The 12,939-nt window shown below is 39.2% G+C and overlaps 4 protein-coding genes across 7 annotated transcripts in view; all 4 read left to right on the forward strand.

The window, feature by feature from the left end:
* The first annotated feature begins 857 nt into the window (after positions 1–857).
* LOC106339429 (peroxisomal membrane protein 11D-like) lies at positions 858–2,343 on the forward strand. 2 transcript variants are annotated; one of them, XM_013778230.1, is made up of 7 exons: positions 858–1,169; positions 1,273–1,347; positions 1,455–1,529; positions 1,606–1,686; positions 1,748–1,822; positions 1,904–2,083; positions 2,171–2,343. In XM_013778230.1, the coding sequence occupies exons 1-7, from the start codon at positions 969–971 to the stop codon at positions 2,204–2,206; spliced, it is 723 nt and encodes a 240-aa protein (XP_013633684.1). In that variant the 5' UTR covers positions 858–968; the 3' UTR covers positions 2,207–2,343. The 2 variants fall into 2 exon arrangements, with proteins under 2 accessions (XP_013633684.1, XP_013633685.1); XM_013778231.1 differs by having other exon boundaries at positions 859–1,169; positions 1,910–2,083.
* A 756-nt stretch (positions 2,344–3,099) lies between these two features.
* On the forward strand, positions 3,100–6,232 carry LOC106337000 (probable methyltransferase PMT16). Its single transcript, XM_013776011.1, has 5 exons — positions 3,100–3,871; positions 4,625–4,835; positions 4,906–5,206; positions 5,294–5,695; positions 5,779–6,232. The coding sequence occupies exons 1-5, from the start codon at positions 3,212–3,214 to the stop codon at positions 6,104–6,106; spliced, it is 1,902 nt and encodes a 633-aa protein (XP_013631465.1). The 5' UTR covers positions 3,100–3,211; the 3' UTR covers positions 6,107–6,232.
* Positions 6,233–7,762: 1,530 nt separating this feature from the next.
* LOC106343007 (homeobox-leucine zipper protein HDG1-like) lies at positions 7,763–11,954 on the forward strand. Of its 3 annotated transcripts, XM_013782104.1 has the most exons (10): positions 7,763–7,849; positions 8,044–8,179; positions 8,272–8,483; positions 8,592–8,709; positions 8,824–9,495; positions 9,573–9,674; positions 9,766–9,987; positions 10,345–10,522; positions 10,765–11,135; positions 11,388–11,954. In XM_013782104.1, exons 2-10 carry the CDS (start codon positions 8,129–8,131, stop codon positions 11,724–11,726), a joined length of 2,265 nt encoding a protein of 754 aa, XP_013637558.1. In that variant the 5' UTR covers positions 7,763–7,849; positions 8,044–8,128; the 3' UTR covers positions 11,727–11,954. The 3 variants fall into 3 exon arrangements, with proteins under 3 accessions (XP_013637558.1, XP_013637557.1, XP_013637556.1); XM_013782103.1 differs by lacking the exon at positions 7,763–7,849 and having other exon boundaries at positions 7,868–8,179; positions 10,768–11,135; XM_013782102.1 differs by lacking the exon at positions 7,763–7,849 and having other exon boundaries at positions 8,033–8,179.
* A 546-nt stretch (positions 11,955–12,500) lies between these two features.
* LOC106337885 overlaps positions 12,501–12,939 on the forward strand; it is a 3,820-nt gene continuing 3,381 nt past the window's right edge. Inside the window, exon 1 of the mRNA XM_013776988.1 lies at positions 12,501–12,518. Within this exon, the coding sequence (XP_013632442.1) occupies positions 12,501–12,518 (18 nt within the window). The remainder of the gene's footprint in view (positions 12,519–12,939) is intronic.

Consider the following 12,939-nt stretch of genomic DNA (forward strand, 5'->3'; position numbering starts at 1 on the left):
AACCATTAATCGATAAATAGAACCCCTATACGAGGTTATACAACCATAGATCCAAACCCATCTCGATTTCGAACCCTAACTCGAGATCAGAAAATCTATTGAGAATTCCCAAAGGCGATATCGACTACAAAACGCTTATATCTAAACGTGAATCGAGTCGATACTCACCTCTGCTCCTGGAGGAGACAATCCAGCGTCGAATCGATCGAGAAAAGGGGAGAAAAGTGGAGAGAGATCGGCGTCGCAGGGGAAATCGCCTCTCCTCGAAAACCCTAGATTTTTTCGCGAAAATGAGAGAAATGATTCTCTCTCCGCTTTCCTCCGCGTGACGTCGACTCCCCTTCCCCAGTCAGAATGCGACACCTGTCGTGAACCCGTATCGGACGGGGTCACTCGTAAGAGGCGGGTCGCGAGATTAAACCCAATATCTCATTTATTTTTATTACCCGGGCCTATGAATCTGAGCCCATGAACCTGTTATAAATTTTTAATGGGGTTGCTGTAGTTTTGTCGATTAAGAAGAGGGGGTTTTTAATGTTAAAATCAGGCCGACGTCAAAGCCCATTGAGTCTTTCATAAGCCCAATGACTACAAAGCCCAGTGGATTTTTAAATTTCTGTGCCACGTCGTTGTTTGGGAGGGCGGGATATCCTCAACTTCCACTAGCAGAGAGCGAGAGAGGTATAATCAAGTGTGCTTGTTCATAGAGAGTCATCTTAATCGACGGTCTAGAACGAAGGATTGAGGAGTTCCTTGCGTTGACCGACGGCGATGTTTTGTCTGTTTGTCGTGAAACGAAGATGACCAAACAAGCTCTATCTCCCTTATTACGCACGAAAACAGAGAAGATCAAGACAAAAATCTGAAAATTCCACAAAACAGAGGCTCTCTGCTCTCTCTCTCTCTCTCTCTCTCTCTCTGTTCAGAAAGAAGGCCTCTTCGTGTGTGTGAGTGTTTTAAGAGAGAAGATGGGGAGTACTACGTTATTAGATGCATCGAGAGCAGAGCTTGGTCTAGTGGTTATGTATCTGAACAAAGCAGAGGCAAGGGATAAGCTATGCAGAGCTATACAGTATGGTTCCAAGTTCTTGAGCGATGGACAACCTGGTACTGCTCAAAACGTTGATAAATCCACTAGCTTAGCCAGGAAAGTCTTCCGTCTTTTCAAGGTTCTTAGAATCCCTTTTTCGGTTTCTTTTGTGATTTTGTAACACGCTCTGTTATAGCTAGCTAATATATGTTTTTTCTTAAAAAAACATATTATTGTTGCAGTTTGTTAATGACCTGCATGGTCTTATCAGTCCTGTGCCTAAAGGGACTCCGCTTCCTCTCGTTTTGCTTGGAAAGGTGGTTATAAAAGTCAACTGTTCAGACAAGATTCTCAAGAACAAAAGAGCTCTTAGTCCTTTTGTTTTGTATTAATCTTGGTTGATTGGTTGTTTGTCATTTTGCAGTCGAAGAACGCACTTTTATCTACATTCTTGTTCCTGGATCAAATTGTGTGGCTTGGGAGATCAGGAATCTATAAGGTAAAGAGAAAATCAAACCTGTGCACCACTAGTTTAATTGTTTATGACTAATGTTCTTGTTTTATCTACATCACAGAACAAAGAGCGAGCTGAGTTACTTGGACGTATATCACTTTTCTGCTGGATGGGATCATCTGTCTGTACAACTTTAGTCGAGGTCCGTACTCTTTTATTTGCTTCCTTATTATGGTTATTAGCTGCTAACTATATGTTATTAGATTGGTGAGATTGGAAGGCTCTCTTCATCCATGAAGAAGATCGAAAAGGGTCTGAAGAATGGCAACAAGTATCAAGTAATGTTTTGTCACTCTTCTGTTTCTAAGTAATCTAATTATATTATAATAACTCAATTCATGTTTTATCAATTGTGTAAGATGCAGGATGATAAGTATCGTGCTAAGGTTAAAGAGTCTAACGAGAGGAGTCTTGCTTTGATCAAATCAGCCATGGACATTGTTGTAGCAGCCGGTCTTCTCCAGTTAGATCCAAAGAAGATCACTCCTCGTGTCACTGGAGCTTTTGGATTCATCACCTCCCTCATTTCTTGCTACCAGGTAACACAACACTTCCCTTCTTCTTTCTCCACAGCAACACACACTTTCCAAGTTTTGATCTTCACGTGTATCTCTCAATAAACACAGTTGCTTCCGACACGACCCAAGATCAAGGCACCTTGAAGCTTATGGAAGAAAGTTTATGTTGGTCCGTTTGAGTAATTTGCTGTTGTTATTAGTCCTTGTATAAATACTTATCTGCATGAATGGTGATTATAATAAACAATGTTTTATGCCTCGGCTTCTTGAGGCACAAGTCATAGGTTTGCATGATGCATCCATCCATGCATCGTGGAAGGATCGTTCTCCCATGAGTATAAATAAACACTTTCTCTAACCAGTACTTAGCCGCAAATGCAAGCCTCACTATAGTCTCAGTGCGGTTTGAGATTCCAATGCTGAACAAAACTTTTGCTTCTTTGGGCTTTCTTCACTACCCCGCAAGGTTTCAGCTCTATGGTCCCACAGAAAAGCTTAAAGCATCCCTGAAAGTGGCGTATATACAGAGCAAAAGAGAATCTCAGTTTGGGCTTCACCAACTGGGTATATGTGATTTTCCGGTTTAACCGGGATTGAATCTGGTTCGTACCGGAATAAAGTGCAAGAGGGATTGCGTCTCTTTGCATCCAAAGTACCCAAACAGACCCCACCTATGTTAACAATCATCACGCGCTTGTTATGATTCTTAATTAGATCTTAAGAAACTGGTAAAGATAACATAATATACGTCAAACATTAAAAACTATTTCCAAATGTCAAAAGATATCCTGCTCATAATACAACTGCATGAATATACGCAAATCCATAATTTTCCAAAACAAATATAACAATTCGATTAAAAATGAAACTTGAAAAATAATATAATTCGCCATTGTTGTTGTCTATGACTAGCTCGCACGTTTTTAGGCTAATCTCCCACGAACGATACATTGACCCGTTGACCTTAAAGCGCGTATCACACAGTCGCTCCCCCCTTATATTACATACCCTCGAACTACTCCATATCAACCCTTGAAAAAAAAACTCTCTCGTCACACATTCGTCTCGACTCTCATCGTTGTGTTGTGTATTTATACACACACACAACACGCACTTCTATTTTATAAAATATTTTCTAAAACCTCAGCGATGAATTTATCTACACGAATATCATCATCGAGGGATAAGAAGTCCAATCTTTATTACGTAACCCTAGTGGCGGTCCTCTGCGTCGGGAGCTACCTCCTCGGCGTCTGGCAAAACTCAACGGTGAATCCACGCGCCGCCTTTGATACATCAACCGATGCACCACCGTGCGAGAAATTCTCCAAAACCACCTCCGCGACGGATCTCGACTTCAACGCGCACCACAACCCTCACGATCCGCCTCCGTCGACGGTAACCGCCGTGAGTTTCCCGTCGTGCGACGCCGCGCTGAGCGAGCACACGCCGTGCGAAGACGCGAAGCGATCGCTGAAGTTCTCTCGGGAGAGGCTTGAGTACAGGCAGAGGCACTGTCCCGAGAGAGAGGAAGCGCTGAAGTGTCGTATACCGGCGCCGTACGGTTACAAGACGCCGTTCCGGTGGCCGGAGAGCCGCGACGTCGCGTGGTTCGCGAATGTGCCTCACACGGAGCTTACGGTTGAGAAGAAGAACCAGAATTGGGTCCGGTACGAGAATGATCGGTTTTGGTTTCCTGGTGGCGGTACGATGTTTCCACGTGGCGCTGATGCGTATATTGATGATATCGGACGGTTGATTGATCTCAGCGACGGTTCGATCCGTACCGCTATCGATACCGGTTGTGGGGTACGTGCAAATTCTTTCCCTCTGAATAAACTGAACCGTCCGGTTTGATTGATTATAGTTTTGACTTAATACGGTTACTGATAATTTATTTTATTCAAATACTTCAAAAGAAAATAAGATTTTTCCACAGAATTTATGGAATAGTCTGTTGGGATATTTCTATATAATTTGTTCAAGAATGCATCCAACTTAACTGATAAGATTGATTCATGCATATCCATATCTAAACCCATCTAATTTAAAATATATTCGATAGTATTTGAACAATAAGTAGATTTGGAGTTAGTGCATCATCATTTTGTAGATTTAATTATAAAAATAGAAACACAAACATCAAGCTATTTTATTTTTTGCGCGAAACTAAGTCACAATTATCCTGGTCACCTAACACGGATATGGGTCTATGCTTTAAGGCCCATTTGAATACCCGGAAAGAGGGTCTATCCGTGGGCTGCACTTCCCCTTGGAGATTAGTCTGGGCCTCTCCATGGGCTGGGATATCCCAGGTTAATCAAAAAAAAAAAAAACATCAAGCAATTTTTCAACGTTTTTGGTTTCTGATTGTGACCGTTGACCTACTCGTACCTTACAGTTAAACCTGTAAAGTTGAAAATAAAACCAGTAGTTATAATAAAATAAGAAGAGTCAAAATCATGAAATGTAAATCTCTCACGTTGACTTTCATGTTTTTGTCCTCGTTTTGATTTAACTTTGGTATTAATCGAAAATATATATTTTGGATATTTTTTTCAGGTGGCTAGCTTTGGTGCATATCTTTTATCAAGAAACATCACAACCATGTCGTTTGCTCCAAGGGACACACATGAAGCTCAGGTTCAGTTCGCACTTGAGCGTGGCGTGCCGGCTATGATCGGAATCATGGCCACAATCCGCCTACCGTATCCTTCTAGAGCCTTTGACTTAGCACATTGCTCTCGTTGCCTTATCCCTTGGGGGAAAAACGGTTCGACTCCAAACACTTAACAGTTGCGAAACTACTACTTTTGAGTCTTTTTAACACTACTCTTTTGTAGATGGGGTTTACTTGATGGAGGTGGATAGGGTTTTAAGACCAGGAGGGTACTGGATACTGTCTGGACCACCGATTAATTGGCAGAAAAGATGGAAAGGATGGGAGAGGACGATGGATGATTTAAATGAAGAGCAGACTCAGATCGAGCAGGTCGCTAGAAGCTTGTGTTGGAAGAAAGTTGTTCAAAGAGACGATCTAGCTATCTGGCAAAAGCCCTTTAACCACATTCACTGTAAGAAAATGAGACAGGTTTTGAAGAATCCGGAGTTTTGTCGCTATGATCAAGATCCCGACATGGCTTGGTAAGTGGTAATTAGTTTAATTTCTTTCTTTATTTAGTATGAGATAGAAAATGTTAAAATTTTGGCTATACATAACGAATGATTCAGGTATACGAAGATGGATTCTTGTTTGACGCCATTACCTGAAGTGGATGAGTCGGAGGATCTAAAGACGGTGGCTGGAGGGAAGCTGGAGAAGTGGCCGGCTAGGTTAAACGCGGTTCCTCCTAGGGTAAACAACGGCGATCTCAAGGAAATCACACCAGAAGCTTTCTTGGAGGACACGGAACTGTGGAAACAGAGAGTTTCTTACTACAAGAAATTAGATTATCAGTTGGGTGAAACCGGGAGATACAGGAATCTACTCGACATGAACGCTTACCTCGGTGGATTCGCGGCGGCTCTAGCTGATGAGCCGGTATGGGTCATGAACGTTGTCCCGGTCGAGGCGAAGCACAATACTCTAGGTGTCATTTACGAGCGTGGTCTAATCGGAACGTATCAAAACTGGTAAGATTAAACCGGACTGATACTCAACCGAACTTTCTTGTGGGAGTTTATAGTTTAATCCGTTTTTGTTCTTTTTTTGCTAGGTGTGAAGCGATGTCGACGTATCCAAGAACGTATGATTTTATACATGCTGACTCGGTTTTCACGTTGTACCAAGATAAGTGTGAACCGGAGGATATATTGTTGGAGATGGACCGGGTTCTTAGACCGGGTGGTGGTGTGATTATAAGAGACGACGTGGACGTTTTGATTAAGGTTAAGGAATTAAGCAAAGGGTTTCAATGGCAAGGTAGAATTGCTGACCACGAGAAGGGTCCTCATGAGAGAGTGAAGATTTACTATGCGGTGAAACAGTATTGGACTGTCCCAGCACCTGAGGAAGATAAAAACAATACTAAAGCTCTCTCATGATTTTAGTTTTCTCTTCTTCTTTTCAAGTTCTTATGATGTTATCTTTTTGTTTTTGATTTTTTTTAAGAAAACAATAAATTCTCAATGATTGTTGTCACATTCTTAACAAATGAAATAAACATAAACAAAAACAAAAGTTGACTAGATCGTCAGATCGAGTAGTGCTCCCTATCGTATATAAGCAACTAACCAAATTTCTTCTTCCCTCGCATTCTTCTTCTTGTTGACTGACAAGAAGCTATTCTTTGCCATGGCTTTGAGTCAATGATCCCTCATGTGAGCTTGAGCTTTCTATATTATCGTTACAACTTACAAGCTTACAACGTATCATTTGTAATTGCTTGTAAATTTATGTCTAAAATAATGATCCAGAGGACATCATCGTTAACGGGTTTTAAGTCTAGGTTACATTAATGTTATTTTGGCATGTAATAACTGGATGATATTGGTTCTTATCTTTACAAGTTTTGAGGTAACATGATGAAACAATTGGTTTCAAAGCGAGGTTTAAAGATGGCTGTCGGCTAACACAAGATGTTCCATGCAGTTTTTAATTTTGGTCAACAAGTTGCATGTAGTTAAGTGTGAACTTTTGATTTTTATTAGGTCAGTAGCTTTTGATACTCAACATGTGATAGCTACCTTTCGTTGTTATAGTTAGCTTATTTTTCCAGCTAAAAACTCTTTATTTAGATTTTAGAATACATGCATAATGTATGTTTCTTGGCGAAAAGAGAGAATACTTTCGGCCAAGTTTCTAAAAATCGGTCTAGGCGGCGCCTAGGCCCCCGCCTAGGTTGCAACTCGGTACTATCCGAAACGATTTTCTTAAAATCCAATTTATACCGATTTCTATGATTCAAATTGGTTTAAACTGTTCTAAATCGGTTAAAATTGGTTAAAATCGATCTAAAATTGTCTATATATGTTAAATAAAACAATAATATTATTACAAATCTACAAATTTGTCTACTTTCTTCTGTTTTGTATATTTAATTTTGATAATTCATCACAATAATTTTATAATTAAACTTAAAAACTAAAATATGTTATACAAATGTATAAAATATATAAAATAAATCAACAATTTACTAAGCCTAGGTCCCGAATAATCTGCCTAGTCTTTAGTCTTCTATAAAGCGTCTAGTTACCGCCTAGGGATTTTTAGAATATTGCTTTCGGCCGACCTTTTGTGTGTTGTGTAGATTGGTGACAATTTGAGTAAGTAAGAAAGCATATATTATATATGAGGCAGTTCAATTTGACAGCTTTTCTTGTCCATTATGATCCAATCATTCAATAATTGATCTTAGGTTATATCGCAATAAATCTATTGTACTAGATGAATATGGGCCATATAATTAATACCTCGCTTTACAACAGCCCATATCCACCTTTAACTTTCTCTTTTATGTTAAAACCTTTACTTTTCATATGTAAAATATGAACAATTTTATCTTCTGAACAAAATCTCTGCAAATATCATTAAAACTGTGCAAGGAAAAGTAAATGTCATTAAAATGAACAGTTTTCTTATTAACTACAAGCTGATTATTACAGTCTACACTCGATGCAGTGGTCCCTATAATAATAAACATACACAGTGTATAAAAGGTATGAGAGGACAAGACCGTAATCTAAGGTTCGAGTGGACTTTTATAAGCATGTGAAAGAGAAAAAAGGAAGAAAAGACGGTGGGAGAGTGAAGAGTCAACCAAACTATTCTTTGGCGGTTTATAAAACGTAAGGCTTCGAAGATTACACATCTCTTGTTTCTCCCGTCTGAACAAATCTGAAACCACTTTTCGTCTTCTTCTCCTTCTTGAACATGCACTTAAGCAACAAACTTTCAGGATATTATTTGAAAGAGCAAAACAATTAAAAAAAATTGTGGATATTATCTTTAAACACTTGTTTGGTTTAATAATGAATTTCAGCGGGTTTCTCCATCATGACGACGATAAAACCTCCGGCGGCGAAACCGTCGGTGGTGGAAACAATTTCTTTTCACCAGCCGCCGCTATGTCCGGTGGTCCAGTTCAATTCTCTTCTCCTCGTCTCTCTCTTGGCCTTGTATGTTATTATCAACTTATTTCCCTTCGATTATTTGTATTTTTAATGTTTTTTGTTTGGTCGTGTGAAACGTTTTTTCTTGACTCCGGCAGCCAACAAATGTAGAAAACAAAGGAGGAGAAGTGGGCAGAACCGGGGAGAGTTACGAGGTGAGTGTTACACGGAGAAGTCCAGAGAGTAGATCTGGAAGCGATAACGTCGAAGCACTCTCCGGCGAAGATGACTTAGACGCTTCTGATAGACCTTTAAAGAAGAAGAAACGTTACCACCGACATACTCCTCAGCAAATACAAGAACTCGAATCGTACTAATAACAATAATAATATTATCCATTAAACTCTTTTAATTACTAATAAACTAACTCTTATCAATTTCTTTAATCTAAATTTCAACCTTTGATTATTTTTTTTAGGGTTTTCAAGGAGTGTCCTCATCCCGATGAAAAGCAACGGCTAGATCTTAGCCGTCGGCTTAACTTGGATACTCGCCAAGTCAAGTTCTGGTTCCAAAACCGCCGTACACAAATGAAGGTTATCTTCATCTTCTTGAATACTTTTTATCGTAGTTCTTTAATTAAATGTTGTACTTTCATACTTTCTTGTTTTAGTAAGTATAAATGTTCTTTCCTTTTTTTTTTCCGGCAGACGCAAATTGAGCGACATGAAAACTCTTTATTGAGACAAGAGAACGATAAGCTCCGAGCTGAGAACATGTCGGTGCGGGAAGCCATGAGGAATCCGATGTGCGGTCACTGCGGTGCCTCCGCTGTTCTTGGAGAGATCTCTCTTGAAGAGCATCAGTTAAGAATTGAGAACTCACGTCTCAAAGATGAGCTGGACCGTTTATGTGCCTTAGCCGGAAAATTCATTAACCGGTCCGATGACGCCGGTTCACATCAATTACCAAACTCTACGCTCAAACTCGGTGTCGGTTCAAGAAATGTTGATGCTGGTGGTGGTTTTACACTACTCCATCCTGTATTCGAGATTCCATCATCTCATTTCTACTCCGGTTTAAATGCTTTGGTTAACCGTACCGGTACGGATATTGCTTCCGGAGGAGTCGATGAGAAGTCATTGTATCTGGAATTAGCTGTTTCCGCTATGGACGAGCTAGTGAAAATGGCGCAAACAAGTGAGCCACTTTGGATCCAAAGCTCGAAAGGCAAACGTGAGATGCTTAACCGTGAAGAATATGATAAAAGTTTCAGATCTTGCCTCGGTCCTAAACCGGACGGTTTTGTGTCGGAAGCTTCTAAAGAAGTGGGAATGGTTATCATTAATAGCTTAGCCCTCGTCGAAACCTTAATGGACTCGGTTAGTATAGTATGCTTTTACAACTAATTAATGATGTACTTACTAAAATGTTCTTACAATTATCGTTGGTTTTGTAGGAACGTTGGGCGGAGATGTTTCCTTGTATGATTGCAAAAAATTCGACTATAGAAATCATCTCTAGTGGTATGGGAGGGACAAGAAACGGTGCTATCCATCTGGTAACTACGTATATAAATTGCATACATACTCAATTTGATACATTCTATAGTTTTCTTTTATTAATATGGATCGGGTTATATCTTTGTGTAGATGCAAGCTGAGCTTCAGTTGCTATCACCGCTAGTGCCGGTTCGTCAAGTGACTTTCTTAAGGTTCTGTAAACAACACGCAGAAGGTGTTTGGGCAGTCGTGGATGTCTCTGTGGATAGGATAAGCGAACGAGGCGGTTCAGCCTCAGCTAGGTCTTCTCTGAGCTGTAGAAGGCTACCATCTGGTTGCCTTGTCCATGACATGCCCAATGGCTACGCTAAGGTACTTTTAGGTCTTTCCATTAATGTTTGATTTGTTCTCAACTTTTCACATAATGGTTAACTGGTTACTGACTACTCTACAAAACTCTTCTCCCTAAATTGTTTATATAGTGTTTTGAAGTTTAAAACTTTATACATTAATATTCATGTATTAATGCTGGAAAATTCACCTTTATTTTATTGATATAATCATCTATAAATCTATATAATCTAATGTTTTCTTGTTCATGTCATTTTCTTTGTAGATTTCTTAAACTTATTTTTCTATATATTAATTTTTCAAGTACAAAGAAAAGTAACATTTTTCATTATAATTTTTTGATAGTCACGGTCATAAAGTTTAGTCATCTCCTCATAGGTAACATGGATTGACCACACCGAGTATGACGAGACCAACATCCACCATTCGTACCGTCCATTAGTCAGCTCCGGTCTGGCCTTTGGCTCCAAACGGTGGGTATCCGCTCTGCAACGACAATGTGAAAGCCTCGCCATCCTCATGTCCTCAGCAATACCCAACCGCAACAAACCCACACGTAAGCTCCAAACCCTTCCTCTCCCAGTAGCGTTTTCAGTTTAGTGACTTGCATAGCCGGATCTTAAATTTAAGGGGTCATAAGCAATTTTAGGATATTGTTAAAAACTAATAAACAAATTAGAGACCATACGACGTATGTATAATAACTCTTCAAAATTTAGGGACATTAATTGTCGAATGGTTCAACTGGTTGTACTCAGAATTGGTCCTGTTGACTTGTTTTTTTAATGCAAAATGCAGCAGCCATAAGCTCTATAGGGAAGAAGAGTATGCTAAGGCTAGCACAAAGGATGACTGAGAATTTTTGTAGAGGCGTGTGTGCTTCTTCTTCTCATAAATGGAGTAAGCTTGACATTGGTAACATCGACGAAGACGTGAGGATCATGACCAGGAAGAACGTTGATGACTCCGGTGAACCACCGGGGATTCTTTTAAGCGCCGCCACCTCCGTGTGGGTCCCGGTTACACCGAGACGGCTCTTTGATTTTCTGAGAGATGAGCTTTTGAGATCGGAGTGGGATATTTTATCCAACGGTGGACCAATGCAGGAGATTGCTAACATATTCAAGGGCCAAGATCACTCCAACTCCGTCTCTCTCTTACGTTCCACTGTAAGTACATGCATGTGTCTGAAAAGGAACTGTGTGGTCATACGTATCTTGTCGTGATTGATTGAAAAAGGACAAATCTAGAGTTTGGATGCATGCAGTGTCAGAAAATAAAAGTCAAAACCAATAAGACATTTGGGACCTTTACTGCATTATTATCTGCGGACTTTACCTTTTTACCCCTCAATATTGCAGAAACTGATATTCCCATTTTTGCCCCTCGTTTTTTTTAAAATATGTTTTTGTTGGGTGCAGGCTATGAATGCGAGCCAGAGTAGTATGTTGATACTGCAAGAGACAAGCATAGATGCATCTGGGGCTGTAGTTGTGTACGCGCCGGTTGATATCCCTGCGATGCATGCTGTGATGAACGGTGGAGATTCTGCTTACGTGGCTCTACTTCCTTCTGGGTTTGCGATTCTACCGGATGATCAAGGGACGGAGGAAACCGGTTCGCTTCTAACCGTGGCGTTTCAGATTTTGGTCAACTCTCTTCCCACGGCCAAGCTCAACGTGGAATCGATCGAGACCGTTAGTAATCTGATATCATGCACCGTTCAGAAAATCAGAGCTGCTCTGAGATGCGATAAATAGCTGAAGTGAAGTTATTATATAACTGGGCCTTTTGGAGTCGAGAACGAACCGGAGCGTGTGGTGTGGTCCGTTTTGATGGTTCGGGCATTGACTCACTGATTAGTATTACTATTGTGTACATTTTGGTGATTAGGCTAATGAGTCTGAAGAAACATTAAATGAAACAACTCTCTTTCTGTTAAAACTATCTATTACATTTACTTATCAAAAAAAAAATCTATTACATTATCTTCTTCCTATATATTAAATAAGAAATCACTTACGTCGCTTTTGCTTAGATGTCAATCATAAAAAAAGTCTAAAAAATTGTTATAATTTGATTGGTTGAATAATATTTAATTTTTAATTATTTTAATTAGATCTAAAATAAAAAGTAAGTCTAAAACTAATTTATGTAATTTACCAAACAGTCTAAATGATATTACAAATAATAATTTATGGTAACTAACTGTCAAAATTACAGAAACTTTAATAATGTTTGATTAATTCTTTTTATATTTATATACTACATAATATAATTAGTAGAACACAATTTCTAGAAAGCGATATAATGATTTTATATTCTTATATAAAACATTATATTCATATATAAAGAATTATAATAAAAGTCATTTATAAAAAAAATAAAGCATTTATAAAATTATCTATCATGGCTTACAAAATTAGATTGTCTTCTTAATTTTTTTTGTTTTACTATCAAAAATGCGTTATATCCTTCCTAGCTCGTGTTGCTTTTGAATTTGGGACTGAGGTATTGATAGAGTTGCATTGATAATGGATAAGATTGTGAAAGTATGTGTGTGTGTTTCTTTTTCTCAATTCAGGAAGGGTTTGTATTGTTTCAGGAAAGCCTTCCAGAAAAGTTTGAAAATTTTTTTCCCCTTGTTTACGCAGGATAGAAACAAATGGGAGATTCATTACCTCTCACACTAACTCTGCCTGAGCTTAAGTACCCTATTGGTTCAGAGCCAAAGGAAAAAAAAGTGTCAATAAACCAACATTCAACCTCGATGTATATCTCCATTGTTGAGATTATTCTAACAGCAGATGAGATTGAGAGAGTACGAGGGTTTTTGGGACCTGTAATGAGGCTCAGTGGGAGGAGTGAAATGAAATTATCAGGAAAGAATGTCTACGGTATTCTCACAAGAAGCATCGTTACTGTCAAAAAGAATGAAGCTTGGTTCCATTTCGCTGGTCAGCCAATGAAGTT

Source organism: Brassica oleracea, chromosome C4, assembly GCF_000695525.1.
Source record: "Brassica oleracea var. oleracea cultivar TO1000 chromosome C4, BOL, whole genome shotgun sequence".
Lineage (NCBI taxonomy): Eukaryota > Viridiplantae > Streptophyta > Magnoliopsida > Brassicales > Brassicaceae > Brassica > Brassica oleracea.